Source organism: Hoplias malabaricus, chromosome 2 (assembly GCF_029633855.1).
Source record: "Hoplias malabaricus isolate fHopMal1 chromosome 2, fHopMal1.hap1, whole genome shotgun sequence".
Lineage (NCBI taxonomy): Eukaryota > Metazoa > Chordata > Actinopteri > Characiformes > Erythrinidae > Hoplias > Hoplias malabaricus.
Genome location: NC_089801.1, coordinates 26,928,306 through 26,946,274, shown reverse-complemented (window position 1 = coordinate 26,946,274; position 17,969 = coordinate 26,928,306). Strand labels below are relative to the sequence as shown.

The 17,969-nt window shown below is 39.5% G+C and overlaps 1 protein-coding gene across 1 annotated transcript; it reads right to left on the bottom strand.

Annotated features, from left to right (window-relative positions):
• Positions 1 to 2,809: 2,809 nt before the first annotated feature.
• ier5l (immediate early response 5-like) lies at positions 2,810 to 5,014 on the bottom strand. Its single transcript, XM_066660787.1, has one exon. It carries the CDS (start codon positions 4,866 to 4,868, stop codon positions 4,056 to 4,058), a length of 813 nt encoding a protein of 270 aa, XP_066516884.1. The 5' UTR covers positions 4,869 to 5,014; the 3' UTR covers positions 2,810 to 4,055.
• Between the last annotated feature and the right edge of the window lie 12,955 nt (positions 5,015 to 17,969).

Below are 17,969 nucleotides of genomic sequence, written 5' to 3'. Positions count from 1 at the left end.
GAGCTCTTTTAAACATTACAGTGATTTACTAGTGCATAATACAGAAATGTGTTTTTTAAAGTAAATAATCTCTTCTTCATGTGTGGCGTCGTTTCTTTGACCCACGAGCCTTTCGTTATCTGCTCGATATTTAAAAAAAACTCATCTTGTCTGTCCCTATAGCCACACATAGCTAGCATACATGGACGCATCTGACCGTTACTGACTTCCCGCCGATTTAGCGTAATTAGCTAGCATACATTAGCTAAGACTTTCAGTTTAAACATTACAGGAAAACAGGTGAAACCTCCGCATTATTAAAACCAGAACACTACAGAGCGAAGAACGAGGCTGTGAAAAATGATACATTCAGCACAGTTTTATCAGTCAGACCAAATCTAAGTATTTCTAGCTATCGCTACACAGCCGGGTTGTTTATGGAGTTTACTACTACTGGGTCATGTCATGATCAGGAGTTTCCTTGTGTAAACGAGTCACTTAAATGTCGTTTCAATACAGTGCGTTTTGTATGGTATGAACAGAAAATAATTTCCATGATCATAAACAGGAACAGACAAAATGTTTTAATAGTTTATTATTTACTGGGTCAAATGTTGAATGGGATGGAATTTGGCCATAATGCTTTGGTTAGCTGTCTTGTTAAAACTGTTAAAGCTGTCTTGTATCTGTTTATTATGTTTATGTAGTAAAGTTCAATATAGTTGCATGGTTATTTGCTAACTTTTTACATCACCACCTCCGTACCCGGCCCCATGAGGCCAAACTGCCCCGAATGTCCTTTTTCGAAAGCCAAAATATGGTCACCCTAGCTTCACCTTAACTACTTTAACGTGAAGATACCAACCAGTGTTCAGTTTTTTTTTAGCATCTACAGTCACTGCTGATGCTGTATTTGTGCTCCCACTAGCGGAGCTTTCGGCTCAGCTTTTGCTGACTAATTATAATGGAAAACGATTGAATTTAGCTCCCTCCTCCCCTCCCTCCGCTGCTCTATTGTAATGAAACAGAGGGCTCCACACTGACACCTCTGATAAGATAAGACTAAGGTGGATCTCTGCTTTGGAAAAGGACCCTAATAATTGAACGAAATTCAGAAGAGGGTGAAAAGCTCGACATGCTCACAACTGCAGACTTCCAACTACAGAAATGACCAATTAAGTATTGTTTGAAGCGCCTGAGCACTAGTTTTCTAGTGTTCTATTTTTCACACGGGCTGCATGTTTAAACGGGCTGCGTGTTTTCTGTTTTACTGTGTAACAAAAGTGTGCTTCAACCTAAGTGAAGTCGTTTTGAAGCAGTTCCATCTGCGGCCACAGAGGGGAGCTCGTCACACGCGGCTGAACGGAAGCCACATGTGTACGACAGACACAATTTTCCAGAAAAATAATAAAACTATTCGTTTAGAAAAACACAAAAATGCCTTTAAATTGAAGTCATTTGCGTGTGTGAATGTGTACAGCGCGGCGAAGCACCCTTATAATCGTCAGAGCGAACATCCATAAGCAGCATTTCCGAAATTACGTCATTATAATTTTCTTTACCGAAACCTGTTTATAAATGAACCTGGTTCGTATTTTACAACGGTCCACAGCACAATCGTCCTGAACTGCAAACACATAAACACAGCTCAACACGACGGTATTTTTGCACGGTTTAGGTCTAGAGCTCGTCATTTGCTTAATGTCGCCCAGTTTACCTGTATGTTATTGGTTTGTTTTGGGGTTTGTGTTGTTGTTTTTGCCTGGCCGGAATAGGTGCCCCTGTGCTCGACTCTGCAGCAGCAACTCAAATTGAGAGGAATCGAGAGGTTTCAGCTGTTGATGGAGGAGGAGGCGGAGGAGTAGTTTGGGGAGGGTGGGGGTGGTTATGGGGGAGCAAACGGATCCGAGGTCAGCCTGAGGTGCCGCTCCATAGGCGCTCTAATACCTCCATTCATCGATTTTGAAGAACACCACCATGTGGCACACAGCAGAGATAACACAGCCTGCGAGATTTTTTGTTGTTTTTTTTTTCCTTGCAAAAGTGCCTGACTAAAAAAGGGTTCACAGCAGCGCCCAGTACAGCACTGGTTAGAAACTACAACAATACTGTTCAAATACACTTTCCACTCTTTCAGCTGTAGAGAACAGGATTTCACAATCCTGACAGACCCTGCACTATGCCTATTTTTTTGTGCTTTGGCTTATCTAGCACACTTTATTCAGCTCAAGTGGATATTTTAACCAATTAAGCTTCTGGTGACCTGGGTTAGAGGTGTAGAAAAAAAATATGAGGGACTTGAATTGAGAAGACCCTGGTAGGCCATACATATCTTGTGATTATGCTTTTGATATTGTTACAACTGCTCCAGTAGAGCTTCATACACATTTGCTAGTGTAATCTGTTCAAAATGGTTGACAGGGTGTTAAAATGTTAAGTTTCAAAAGCATCAGGACACACGAAGGCTGACAAGGTGCCTACAGTGTTTAGATGTGTGCAATACTAACTGGAGTAGGCCACACTTTCCTCAGTGTGCTGCAAGTCTGCATCCTTTAAAATATTAGATTTGTTCATCCTATTAGTTTACGAATTTCTTGTGCGATACACTTTAGATCAGTTTGGCTTACGTGATCTCAGCAAAAGCTGTGCAAATAGGCCTATGCAGCACCTACAAATTAGTTTGTCCTTGGGTGATAAGTTTTCTGTGATGTAGTGGTGTATTTACTGTTAAATTGTTGTGGATATGTAGTGAAGTTACTCTTTCAGCTTGCTATGAAGTGAGGGCAAGAAGGAAGAACACAAGAAGTGAATTTCATTTTTTATTAAGGTTATAAATTTTAAACAAATACTTTCTAAAACAGTTTTACCCGGTGATATACAATATAATATGCACAAAAATACAAGAATACCAACAAAATATGGAGAGTACGTCTGAAAACGTCTTTAATTCAGTACACATAGTGCTTATATAATGTGAGGACTTATGGCTAACTTATGAGATTGCCTTTTTAGAACAAAAGGTCTAACATTGTAAAAAATAAAATCAAACCCACAAAACCAAGCAAATGCTGGCATCATGAATTACTGTGAAGGCTTAATCGACTTTTGGGGAGAAAAAGGGAGGGAAATGCTAACGCTCCAGAGACCAAACAGTCAACATAAATAAACCCAAACACCTGGCTGATTAAATTCCGTTGTGCATTCTGGGAGTTGTAGTGTTAATTAATGCTCCCCAACGTTCAACGTGATGAGGTGACTGGCATAGGTGGACTACAAACACTGGAGAAGAAACTGGTGCTGTAAGTCAGTGCAGTCAACAAAACGCACCAGGCCACTTCAAAATACAGAGAAGACAACAAACCAGACATAAAGGAGGAGAGGGGGTTCAAATATTGCACCTTCATTAGCCTACACGATTGCCTTTCGTGATATTATAGATGTAGTCAGATATATGCCAGTCTTCTGGAGCTTCACATTGTGTTTCCCATGAACAGTAAGTTCAGATAGCATTTTGAAAACACCTAAAAACCGCAGGATGGTAAATGTAGCCCAGTAAAAGAAATACATACCACTCTTACGAATTATTTAGCGACTGAGGACGTGCAGTGTCAGGCTTTGATTAGTTGCTTATGAGCGAAACTCAAAAAGAGCAGAACCAGAAAGAAACGTCCACTAGCAAAAACACATTCAGACTTTCCCATGTTTCGTGGTGAGAGCTTGCTAGCAGTTCGTGTTTTTTTCTGGAAGCGGGGGCTTTAAGGCAACGAAATTTAACTTCGTTAAGATTATTATTTCAGTAAAGTTAAATGTTTTAAAAGTCATGTCAACGTTTTCTGCTTTAAAAGGACACGTCCCAAGCGGGAGCTAACGTAACTTCGGCTACAAACCACTCCTCGCCTCCCTCCCTTTCCCCTGGCATTGAACCGAAACTAAACCGTAACTTAAAAACAACCAAAAAACACATTTAAATAACATTTGCTGCAAAAATAAAGTCGACTTTGTATTGTACGATTTCATAAAGCGTCCGTCCGGAGGTTGTGTCTCCGTCCCTCTCTTTTTTGAACCACATGCGGGGGTCAAAAAGCTACGATGGCTCTCGTCCAGGCGCCTAAGCTGGCCAGCGCTTGCTTGCTGCAAAACTGTCCGTTGAGCGTATGCTCCAAGTCTGCCTGCTGCCGGCTCACCAGCCCCGAGAAGCCAGAGCCGAAGATGGAGATTAGGTTGGAGATGTTGGCCGTGTCCAGGCAGTCCGAGCAGCAGTCGTCGAGCTTTGCGCGCTTGCACGGCGCGAGTTCGACTGAAGAAATGTCCTCCGACTCGGGCGCATAGTAGCAGCAGCCGCTACTGTAGTCCGACACTTTGCGCTTCTTTGCCGGGCTGCTGGTGCACGGCTGCAGTGGCGTGCAGCAGTCCTGGTGCAGGCAGCCGTTCTCCACCGTCGTTACGACGTGCGTGTCCAGGTCTAGCACGGTCGTCTTGTTACAGTGCGCCGGCGAGAAGTCGCAGGACGGCGGCGGTGGCTGTGTGTAACCCTCCGCGCAGCAGCTTCGGTAGAACAGGGGCTCCGACGCCTTGCACAAGCTCGGAGGCGGGGGCGGCTCACAGCACTGCTGCTCCGCGTCCTCGCACTCGTCCGCGGCCACGTCGAGCGGGTCGAGCTCCTGGATCTCGTTGCATACGGTCATCACCTCCTCGTACTGTTGCATGCGGTAGATCTCAGCGTACTTCTCGTTCATATAAACCTGCCGCGCGTTCCTCAACACATACGACACTAGCAGGTTCTTGTGTAGCTTGATGCCGCCGCGTTGCGTCCGCGAGTTGTGGATCTTGCGCAGGGAGATGGAGATGAGGCTCTGCGCGTCCACAGCGCACTCCGCCGCACTCATCATCGTCTTGGGTGCTTCTGTTTTTGTTTCAAAAGCGCTCAGCTCTGTGGAAGTCGTGCTGTTTCTGCCGTTGGCGAAGCTTCGAGCAGTATTACGTTCCGTTGAGAAAACATTGAAAACCGCGTTCGTCGCTTCCGAAGCGAGCGAAAGGCGCCAGCGAGCATTTAAGCTTCACAACCCGTCGTTGTACTATTTATACAGCCACACCGCGCACCGCCTACTTGACCGTTGTCCAATGAGTGGACAAAAACAGCAGAGAGTGACAGGCGAGTCCCTCCCTAGCGTGCCTGTCACGGCCAATCAGAGCGAGGCGGTTCTTCTGTGCTATTCAAATTCCAAACTGACTTTAGCAAACTGGAATGTTCTCATGAGGCGCGGAGACGGTTGAGGAGCCCCGCTTGTCTCTCTGTGCACACGTTATGGTTAGGATACGGTTTACTGCACTTTGACATACAAATTTAATATTAAATACGAGTTATTGTTAAAGGAGAGACAAACGAAGCGATAAAGTGCCATGTTATATGTTCAGCAAATCACTCACTTGGTTCATAGACTTTTTTTGCTGCACTGAATAAAAGGTTCCTTGAATTTACATGTTTCAAATGTGTACTTCTTATGTAGTGCACTGCTAAGCTCATGGAACTATGACTTTTTTTTACTTTTACACTCAGTGAGTGTTAAAATGACAGAAATTTAGTGTGTGTAATATGTTTTACTGTGGTGGAAACACTTAATCAATTAAAAGCAAAATTCATTTCAATGTAAGGACTTGTGTGCAATGTACTTTTTATAGAAGTGTTTCACCTCTGCTGTATGTTTACACTAAAATGTTTCACATATTTCCAACAATGGAAAAAATAAATATACTAAAAAGCCCCCCCCCCCCCCCATTGCTAAATAGACGTTTTTGCTTCTATGTTTAAAGTGGATTAATGATATACTAAAGGATAATATACTATTTAGCAAACCAAGACAAGGAAAAATACAGAATGACACTGATACTGATATTGAAATCCTGAATTCAGTATTTCTTAAACAACCAATAAACTACTACATTAAAAATCTGTGACATTCAATTGAACCACTTCACCAAATATGAATATCTGAAAGTTGACTATCATGCACAAACTCTACTCTACTGCAAGAAGTACTCACCAACAGCACATCACACAAAGCCTGTGTGTGGGATTTAGACCTGAATAGGGAGTTGTATCTTCATGTATCGTTCATTATGTTTTTTGTTCACAGATTTTGACCTGATACTGACACCAATACCCACCGATATATCGTATCTGTTTTTGAATGAAAAACCCACCTACTCAACAACAAATACATCCACATCAATTTGATTCAGTGTTATTACATAGTTGTTAAATCTTGCATATACTGGTGTAATAACATTACATTATAGATATCTGTATAAAGTACAGACCTGCAGTTTTTTATTTTAATAGATATTTTAAATTGCAAAAATGTCAATAATGCATATAGCTACTGCTCTACATCACTGAAGGAGTTTTTCTCACATTGCTTTGCTCCTCTCCTTCATAACTAATGAAACCTCTCTAGCATTAGTGAGTGAATCATGCAGATCCAGCAGATCATGTGAAACTCTCTCTCTCCCTCTCACTCTCTCTCTCTCTCTCTCTCTCTCTCTCTCTATCTCTGTGTGTGTGTTTCTCTCTCTCCCCCTCTCTCCCTCCCTCAGATCTCCAGTGTGCAACCACAGGCAAAGTGCTGGAGCTACCGGCTCTGCATCTTAACAATGCCTAGGATCAGGAGCACCCATCTCTTAGCTATGCATTGCGAGGGAAGAAATCAATACACATGTGAGGGGAACCATCTCAGACCAAACTGGAATAGTGATAAGGCAATGGAACAGTGATTCGTTAGGAGTAAGTTTCCACAAAAGAACAGGGCAAGAAAAAAAAAAAAAACATGTGGAGTTTTTTCACTTCGTGGTGTTAAAAGGCATGATTTGTAGCATTTTGTTTTGTGCGTGTGTGTGGCAGTACAGTTAATATTTTAGGACAAAAAACATATTAGGACCTAGAAATGCATACATATAGTCTGTGATATTGCTCTATTTTCTGAAGTTTCCTTATGACTGCACTGATGTTATACTATAAATGCAGTGCTAAAACAGTTGGGGCTTGTAATTACTTTGTGTAATAACTGATGGAGAATAGCTCTGTTGATATTGCTGACCAGCTGTTCTTATAAACCCCTTAAATTGCAAGTGTATTGTCCTGTTTTTAACTTATGTTTAGGTTCACCCAGTAAGTATTATTAACTGGTTGGTAACTAGTTGGGCTTATCTGATTAAGTTCAGTGTCACAATATTTAACCTATATGTCTACACTCCCCATGTGCTGCTGTTTGCTGAGCCTGCTTCTTCGTCTCTGTTTGGCTGTTAGCTGCCAGCTATCACTGATGTTAATGGTAGGGCCTGCTGACCAGGGGAACATCATATCCTTTTGCTGTTTTATTCGGCAGGGACTGTTGACTGAGGGAGTGCTGGTGGTTAGCTGTTGCTATGGTTGACCAAAAGAGCCTGTCTCGAGTTAGTAGCCACTAAGACTGCTGATCATGTAGATCTAAGGAGCTTGTCTCTAGCTAGCGGCCACTAAAACTGTTGCTAATGTTGACTGTGGGAGCCGTGTATTAACTCTGTGTATCGGTGCACAGCAAAGTCTTATTACTTATTACTACTGAAACTGAACATCATGTCATATACCAGTAGAGGTAAAATATTATTCAGCACTAACCATGAGCTAGTTCGTAAGGAAGCTAGTGAAGGAGGACAGAAATGTTAAGGGTGTTAACTGGTTACTGTTCTTCATACTACAGCTGTGCAAAGATATCAAAATCTATCTGAAGATAATGACTTTATCATGATGATCACCAGACAAGTTATTAGATGTGATTTATATGTGATTATTGATCATACTCTCAAAGAGTAAAGACTACCGTGCTAAAATGAATTTACTTTAGTAAACTTTTATCTGGGTATTTCTTTGTAATGCTTATCCTGGTATATGTAGACAATATTGATACGTTTGATAAGTGCTTTGGTTTCATAATGGTATCAACCCACATTTGGAAAAAAAATAAAGTTGTGTGTTTTTAGTTTGGTTAGTTTGGACTAGGTGTGCTGTCTTAAGTAGATATCAGGTTCAAGTTTCAGTTTTTAGACCAGTGACAGTGTCTCCTTGAACAAGGCAATGAATCTTTTTCCTCAACTCCACACTAGCCCCCAAAATAAACGGAGGGGGTGGGCAAAATTAGCTTGTTGAAATAGTTTGAAAAACAACTTAGGATCAATAGCAGTGAAGAGATTTCACAAGATAAATACAACGATCTGTTTACAGCAATTCTTTCAGTAATGGTTGGTAATGGTAGTGGGTGGGGCCATTTACATTTTCAAGCCATACGAGTGTGAACTTTTTCTTTGAGAGTTAAATGGTGGTCTTTCAACAATTTGGCTGCTAGGTAACCACTCCCTCACAGGTTCTGCAGTTAGCATAGGGTTCATAAGCATGAGCAGAAGGTCCCTAATTCACTGTTCAATGGAAGTTTTATTTACACCCTTTCAATAATTAAAGGTTTCAGTACTTTTTGGTTTCTTTGCATGCAAATATTTTTTCTTCATTGTGAAGAAACTGATGTATACGTTTATCCATATTATATTTATTTATAATATATAAATAAATAATATATAAATTTATATATTTATCCATTACAGTATGTATTCTTAGGATAAGTGTGGATAAGTCAATAGCAATTTATGGATGAGAAATGTTGCTAGCTAAAGGTGGTTTCAGGTAGTCATTTGTGTTTTTTTTTTTGCCTGTATCAATTTGATAGCATGAGTGCTTCTCTTTTATGAATAAAGGGATTAAATATTTGTTGTGAGGCATAAACTAACAGTAAAAGACAACTTAAACCTTTTAACGCAAAAAGATTCATCTGAATTTTTGAATACTCTTATAGTTATGACAGTTTAGATTTAGTCTTTTGCATTATATCTTGCCATATTGAAGGGCTATAAAGTGTCTGAGAGAAGTGAAAAGCTACTGTGTGGTGTTTTAGTCTGAGGTCTTTTTTTATTTTTGAAGGCAGCATAAAACATTACAGCATCTGATTAAATGCATAGGTACACAGAAGAGGCTCTGTGTCACCTGTGCATCAAATTATGCAGGAAGCATTAAAGAAAGGAACTGCATAAGTAAGTTTTTACTTGTTTAGAATTAATGTGCTACATCCTTTAACATCATTTAGAGTATTTATTAAGTTTGGTATGCTCTGTCTAAATCCTTCATAAGCCCATTTTCATCGTGAACGTCATGATGTGAAATGGCATGGCTTGCAACCTAAGCTGAGGTTAATCTATACTCTGTTTATCTTACAGACTTTAGGCTAATATCTTTGGCGTGTACATTTGATGCCACATCTGCTACAATAGATTTGTGGGGGTGTTTTTGTTATCTATATTTTTTCAAAAATATTTTTGGTATAATTCATTTTGAATAACAGCTTTGACTTAAATGCCGTTATATCCCATTGACATCCTCTTTTTCTTTACCTTCATTAATATCAATCTGGGATTATGCTTCAAATTCAGATTAAGGCAAAATAAATACAGGTTAACCCTCAGAGCAAGATATTAAACCTTTAAGACTTTTATTCACCACACATGTACCTATTTGTAAGTAATTAGAAAATTTCACAGTATTCAGCAAAAGCAAGTAAAAATAAGCCCATTAGCAGTAAACATAGTTCAAAAATCATTGGTTCTCGAATGTGATCAGGGTTCTTTTCAAATAGTTATGTGGGTGAGGATCAAGTATGAATAAAAAGATCGTTTTTGCCACAGCTGCATGAAGGATACAGGTGATCCTTGGCATGGTGCATGTCAAAGTATCATTTAAACTTCACACAGTACAAGAAATCTGCTTTATCCTTACTGAGGTCTAGTAGCAGCTCTTACTGCAAGCTTTATGATAAAGAATTACTGTTCCAAGCCATTGTTTCAGCCATCTGACCTCCATTATACTCACCTCTTTTTGATTTCAGCTTGCAGCACTGGAAGGGGACCAGAAGAGTAAGCTGCTCAGAGTAAGTTTTGACAGTTCCAGTCATAGCTTCATCACTCTACACTTGCGGCATTGGAGCTGTAATGCTTTTGTAAAAGGTTTGTGTCAGTTGATGCTCAAATCCTAATCCTTATGTTCATCAGCCCAATGGGATTCCACTAAAGTTACCTTCTTCACAAATTCTGTTTAATAATCACAACAGCAACAAATATGTATAGGCATTGCAGGGAGTTCTGAGTATAGTTTTTTGTTATGAATGCCATCATGTTAATTCCATTGTGTTGAACAAGACTGCAGTTAACTACCCAGGTCCTCACAACTATTCTATACTTTTTTTTTTACACCATTTCATCGTTCACTCACATTCACTATCTGTAACTGCTTATCAAGTTCATGGTTGCGGTGGGTCCAGAGCCTACCCGGAATCACTGGGCACAAAGTGGGAACACACCCTGGAGGGAGCACCAGTCCTTCGCAGGGCAACACACACTCAAATATTACATCTCACATTCAAACTTATGGACACTTTTGAGTCACCAATCCACTGTGCATTTTTGGACCATGGGAGAAACCCACGCGGACATGGGGACTCCTCACAGAAAGTCACCCAGAGCAGAGCTTACTATTTTATCATGAATAAAGTTAATTAACACTAATTTGTTTTCCAGTTTACTTACATTTTTTTATATTATTTTAAATTAATAAAGTGTTAAATGAATCTTGTAAGTTCAATGCATCATTCTTCTTCTTCTGCTTCTTCTTTATCTTATTATTATTATTATACCTGTCTGTTTCATCACATTATAGTCTTGACCAAAAGACACCCCAGTTTCAAGGAAACATTTTATTTGTGACGGAAATACTAAAAAGCCTGACTGTTAACTATATATTTTATATGTCTCTTAAATGCCTACTAACAAGTTTGAGCAAGGCACTGAAACCCCTTTTATACATTTTGACTGAGCAAACAAAAAGTGACTGATATGATGCTGTTACTATTACTGAAAGAATATCCTGTATCCTGTAACTGCTTCATCTTCTGGGTACCTAGCCTTCCCAAAGTCATAGGGCGCAAGGCAGGAACACACTTTCCAGCACAGAGCGCCAGTCCAATACAGGGCATCACATACTCCCCCAGCAATGCTAAGGATCCCACAATATGTTCAATATAAAAATGTAAGAGCCAATGACTTGGGTTTAAAGGTTTGACTGTGGTGCACTCAAAGCTTCAAGCCCACTGTAGGTATATTATTATTATAATATGTCATATTTTTGGAATCTTAATAGTTTATTAAATATTGCTAGTCCTCTCCTTACCACATAGTTAAACAACAGATGACTCATAGCCCGAATTTTCTCGCTATAAGTGCAGTTACATAATAACAAGCAAAATACTACCTGCTGTACCTTAAAAGTGATATTATAACATTGACATGTAGCTCTGTATTTATAGCAGTGGCATACAATAAGTATAAGAACAATATATTTTATAAAGGTACATGCAAAATGGTTAACTATGAAACAAAAATTTTCAACTAAAGATCTTTTTAATGAATCCATTCACAATGAAAATTGGATAATCAAACTGACAGTAGTTTTTTTTTTTCAAATCATGTAAAATAAACCAATAGACATACGTTTCTTCAAACATTTGTATATCTACCTGAAAAACATGAATCTAAAGGTTAATTGCTTCCAAGCCTTGTAACAGTTCTTTAAATCTTTCAGAACAAATCCTGCTGCATTTTACTTTGTGTGAAAGTTATTTTGATGAATGGAACAACAGAAAGTTAAGAATGTTTTTCTTTCACTTGAAAAGTTGCAAAAGATGAAAAGATTATTTTTTTTCTGTCTGAGAGCAATAACATACCTTCATTATGTTTATTTATGTATTTATTAATTCATTTTTTCCCAATTAATATGTTGCTTCCAATTACAGATTCATTTTCAATACAATGCAGTCAACAGAATTAAATATCTGCCCTTAATGACTTTCAGGCATAACACTGACCCTGCCTATTATATTTTGTGGACATTTTTCTGAGTTCTACATTTTGTAACATTGAAGTCCTAAAAAAAAGTCCCTTGTCATTCGAATGTGTTCGAAATTAAACATCGAAAAGACTACAATCCCCGCTCTGCTAGGATGTGCAGCGGGGGATACTTTTCATCAAAGGGGAATTGTGGGATTTGAAGTGTGCTACTCGTTGCCCAGGACACTCTTAAGGCATTCCGGTGGCAGGAGGGCCAGTGGGTGAAATATGAGGGCGGAGCTTCTTCTGCTTGGCAGATAGATGCCTTGTGAACTTAAAGGCAAAGTAATCAACTTGAACATAAATCGCAACACTCAACTTCACAGTCGTACGCCACCGTACGTCCTGGACCGTAGTAGCCATGCTTTCATGATACAGGCATGGCGTACATGACTAGGCAGGCAGTATAAAAGTGCATTTTCAACATTTTCGGGAGAGGTGTCTGTAAATCTGAGGGGCGAGTGCATTGATTCGTTGTATTTTTTTCCGTTCGTGGTCAGGTAAGCTCGATTAGTCTAAACTTATGAGGTCTAAATCTGATGCGATGGAGCTCTAAGCTGCACTTTTGCATGGATGCTTTATATTTTAGGTCATATCGTTTAACCGTAATTAAGAAAATTCACGAACCTTCTGTTTTTCAGCGGACATAGACTTTAATGTTTTTCAACATAAATGCTTTTGTACTGCCGTTAGTAAAGTGATAAGACGAATCAAATAATAATTAACACGTAAAAACAGATTAAAATTAATTCTAACAGCATTATTTCCGAGCAAAATATCTGGTTTAGAACGAAAATGACGGCTGTGATAAGTTGCTCTTTGCAGGCATTGCAATGGAGCAAAAAATATGTTTCAGCCTCTGCCTTGCTCAGATCGACCCTTTGTTTTTGTCTTGTGTAAGAGGGCAGTGTGGCAAAAGGCAGATATCAGACTTGTCTCATTGACTAGATTTTTTAACTTTTTTTATATATATCAAATATTTCTCAACGTCCTCAGAAATGGTAGAAAATGTTATATGACGTGTGTTTAATGTATTTGTGTGAATCACCTTTTGGCCAATCGTTTTAAAACTGTAGGCTAATTTATTTCCCCTTTAAGAGCGCGAGCTGTGAGAGGGAGGGGGCGGGGTAGAGACCCTAGCCGCTGAATTTCGGCCTATTAAAAACCGACGACCTCTATCTTGATTCGCCCGTTTGCTTGAGGGGTGGAGTTCCGTGCTCCAGCGGTTTCCACGGCAACCACCCGATTGACCTCCACACTCCCCCTCGGGCGAGACTGGTTTCTATGACGACGACCGTATCTGTTCCCGTAAAGCTGTTCACAGCGAAAAGTGTCCAAAAATTGTAGTTTTAAGGGTTTAAACATGGAGCTCTATTAAATAATCGGTGTCTCTTTAGCCGTGTTTGTCTGTAAATAGGGGACCAAAATGGAGAGTCTAACAATGTGCCGAGAAATACAGGTTTAGATGTTTCGGAAGATTGTTTACCACAAATAGATGATTAGTCTGTTCAGTTTGATTCGAAAATGAGATGTTAAGGTGAGGAGTTTGAGTCAAGGGCGCATATTCTATTTCAATGTCTCTCCGTGTTCTCTCTCCCTCTCTTTCCCTCCCCACAGAAAAGCACACGCGCTCTGGCCCTCACATGCTCTCTCATTCTCACACACACACACACACGCTCACAAAACAGACTCCCTCACGCACACATATACAAACGCACAAGAAGTCTCCTTCTCCCTCTGACACACCACACATATACACACTCACAAAAGTCCCCCCCCTTTCTCTCGCACAAACGTACACACTCTAACACAGACACACACACACATACGCAGAACACTCTAACACACAAATACACTCACACAAAACACAAGTCTCTCTCTCTCTCTCTCTCTCCTCATCAACTCAATCCTGTTTTTTCATGTAGATTTGGAGCTGAACTGGAATTTCGACTTCCTGTGACCTGTCGAGACTCATCCGCCCGGACTGAGGGTGTGTTCGGAGAGAGGGAGGGAGGAGGGGGTGTTGGGAGGGGGGCATAATTGGGAGAGATGCGGGAAATGGAAGGAAGAGGGAGCTGTATCTCTCCCAGACACAGCACACTGCGGAATTCTTATTTAAGGCCTTCATAGTTGAACTCAAACATTTATTTCATATAAGTGTGTGTGTGTGTATATATATATATATATATATATATATATATATATATATATATATATATATATATATATATATATATATATATATATATATATATATATAATGGCGTAAGACATTTCTCTATTTAATATTTTCAGAGAAAACACAGATAATACGATGATTGAAAAATTAGCATCTCCTTGTACCATTATGTTTGATACATCTCTGATACTACTTTTATAAAATGACGATAGTATTTTAAAAGTATATCATTTATTCAGTCGAAAATTTGCTTGTGATTATTTTACAAAGCAAAATGCAGCAACATGTCTGCATATTTTAAAAATCAATTGATTGTTGCTAACAACTTGTTGATATGTTTTGTACTTATTTTTGTGTGCATTTCTGATGGAAAGTTAAGTGGGAAACATTACAAGTGGCAAAACAACTGCATTAACTATTACAAATCTACCATATCTACTACCATTCTACTGTAAAGTGTCTCTGTTACATTTACACAAGTTGACCAAAGACAAGTGTCCAGCATTGTCAAAATGCTCATGTTTTCCTTAACGCCGGGGACGTTTGGTCCCCTCAAACAAACAAAACATGACCATGTGAACGCGCGCGCACACTCACGCACGCACAAAAACCGCCCACGCGGGGTGCGTGCACATGCACCTCAAGGAGGCTGCACTTCTCCCATAACAAACAGTGCCACAAACACGCTTATGTGAGGTAAAACACAATAAACGCAGATACTTTTCTCAGACAGTGCTTTTGGACGGTTTGTAATGACTATGTGGTCTTAAGGGGGGATTTGTATTTTCATTATTTTGGGGGTCTATTACGTCACGGGAGTCGACTGTAATGACGCTGTTCCTCCTCTCGTCCCTTTTCTCCTGGTTCCGCTATCCTGCAGAGGGCCTTTTTCCTCTGATGTCCATAGTATGTGTGAAGTAGGCTTTTAGCTTCAACACTGCCCCCAAACAGCGTCACATTTGCCCAATTATACTGTCCATGAGAACTGATTTCCAATCGACAAGGGAATGAAAAAAAATCATTTTCTGAAACAATGTTTTCATCAGTCTTAGTCATTTTGTGCCTGACATTTTCAAAGAATGTGTAGGTTGTTGATGATAATTCTAATATATGCTTTACGCTTTTGCCGTAATATTGCAAGGTCTACTCTATAAACATAGAAGATTTTGACTTGGACTTGATTCAAACATGTCTGCAGTTATAATGTACTATTTTTCATTTGTAAAGAAATTCCAAAAAAGTCAACCTCTGGTCATCACTCAACCCCCACCTCATCCATGTTCATCAATATGACGTTTTGAAGAAACAAAAAATCCCCTAAAGTCTTGTAAGTGGCTTAGATTTAACTACACATTTGCTTTCATTCAGTACACGCGTATCTATGTAATCAATTTAACTCTGCCTCTGTATCCACTTACTTCTCTAAGGCATGCCTGCAGCTTTGCTTTATGACATCAGAAATCTTGGCTTTTTAAATTAGCCTGTTTGAAACACTGCAGTTTCAAAGCCAAAATCCTCAAACATATTGTTAACTGCTTATTTCTAGCATACATAAAACCCCCACATGATCATGTTTTATTGAAGACGTCTTTAAAATGTACCCAGAGTCATGCAGAGAAGTTTGATGAAAACTTATTTTTAGAACTTTTTACAACTGTGATAGGAACTTCCTTATTATATGAAATGGGGAATATATATGCTGTGTCATAAGATTTTCATTTACTGTTGTGGGAGGAGGTTTTCTATTAAAACATAACAGTGTATATGTATATGTAGGGTGTTGTAAGGCTGCTTATATTTAGTAGTTTTAATATTGATTTGTGTTTATCTCCATACATATATACAAAGCTGGAAAATGTGAGAATGTTCTTTGCATTTTAGATATCATGATCCCTGGTTTTTGCCAGAAACATAATCCAAGTCATGAGTTAGTTTCAGTGGGAAGAAGCATTTCACATCAAACCACTCTGAATGGCTTGGTATAAATCTTAACCTTTGTATTACACAGACAGTAAAGAAAAATCAGCGGAATTCCCCTTTAAGAAACAGAATATACCCTTCAAAACCCTATGTATCTGAAGACACATGACCAGAGTATGAGTGTTGAGATACTGTTAAGCTGTAATTCTGAGTTGCTAGCCTATTTGCAGCTGAGGTTTAGCTTCTGCTCTAGGGAGTGTCCCTACACTGAGGAAACAGCTCAGGAAGTGGTGAGTGAGCTGGCTGCGTGTGTGTGTGTGTATGTGTGTGTGCATGTGTGTGTGTGTGTTCACAGTCCTGCCTTAATGCACTCCCTCTACTGGTGTCCACTTTGTCACTCTCACAGTGAGACTTAGAGCTGTATAAATCCACCAGCAGAGGAGATAGGGTGAAGGAGGTATATAGGAGTAGGATGCAAACATGCTTAGCACTTTATGTGCTCATTATGGAAAGAAAAAAACTAATATTAACTGAGTTTACTTTCCTGAGACATTCATTATGTGGCATTTAAGTATATCCTGTATTTTTTTGGTTAAATAAAATTTTGCATCAGCACCGTGGGCCACCAAGACAGTGAGCATTGTGGCTAGAATTGTGTGTTCAAAATATCATTATCATGTACACTGATCAGCATTATAACCACCTCCTTATTTCTACATTCACTGTCCATTTTCTCAGCTCCACTGACCATACAGGAGCATCTTATAGTTCTACAATTACAGACTAAAGTGACACTGTTGCTCTGCATACTTTGCTAGCCCCCTTTACGGTGTCCTGCAATAGTCAGGACCACAAAAGAGCAGGTATGAATAGGGAGGTGGATTATTCTCAGCATGGCAGTGACACTGACATGGTGTTGTGCTATTGTTTGTCATAGTGGTACCAGTTGATCTGACACAGCAGTGCTGCCAGAGGTTTTAAACCCCTCAGTGTCACCGCTGGACTGTCCAGCAACCAACAATATTCAGCTAACAGTGTCCTGTGGCAACTAATCTAGGACTGGAGGATGACCAATTAAAACTGTGGCAACAGATGAGGTACTGTCCCTGACTACTTCTACAAGGTGGACCAAGGAGGTAGGTGTGTCTAAAAGAGTGGACAGTGAGTGGACACGTTTAAAACTTCCAGCAGCACTGCTGTGTCTTATCCACTCCAATGCAACACAAACTAACAGCAGTGTCACTGTAACGCTGAAAATCTGCTCCCCAAATTACACTATGGTGATTGTGTGGGTGTATTGACCATTGATGTACAGAGTTTAAGTGGGCTAAAATGTATGCAGAACAACTGTTACAGTCTGTAACTGTAGAATACTAAAGTGCTCCTGTCTGCTCAGTGGAGGTGACAGATTGGACAGAGGTGGTCATAGTATTATATATAACATTCAGTCCCATTGATAGACTTAAGGCTTTTTTCAATTCTATATATATATTTCAATTTTTTGGGTCACAGTTGCAGCCATGTTTCTGAATGTTCCTAGTATTTCAGCTAAAGTCATGCTTGAGCTACATAAATTGTTTCTTCCACTTGACTCAGAAAATTAAACGTATTATTATTATTATGAATGATTTTGCCATCAGCAGTTTTATTTGATTGATTTTAATTGTCAACACAGCTACTGACCATGAAGCCTTGTTTTAGAAAGCTCGAAATGACAACAGGAAATTGAGACACCCTCTGTGCTATGGAGTATGATGTCCAGGAATATTCCCACCCGGGGTTGAAAATATGTGTTTTATATATATATATGTATGTGGAAATTGAGCCAGTCTGGTGATTATTAAAACATTAAAATAACAAAAACTTTGCCATTTTG

What these genes read in the sequence shown, in the direction of transcription:
- ier5l (XM_066660787.1), bottom strand. Translation starts at nt 4,868, where the DNA reads ATGATGAGTGCGGCGGAGTGCGCTGTGGACGCGCAGAGCCTCATCTCC.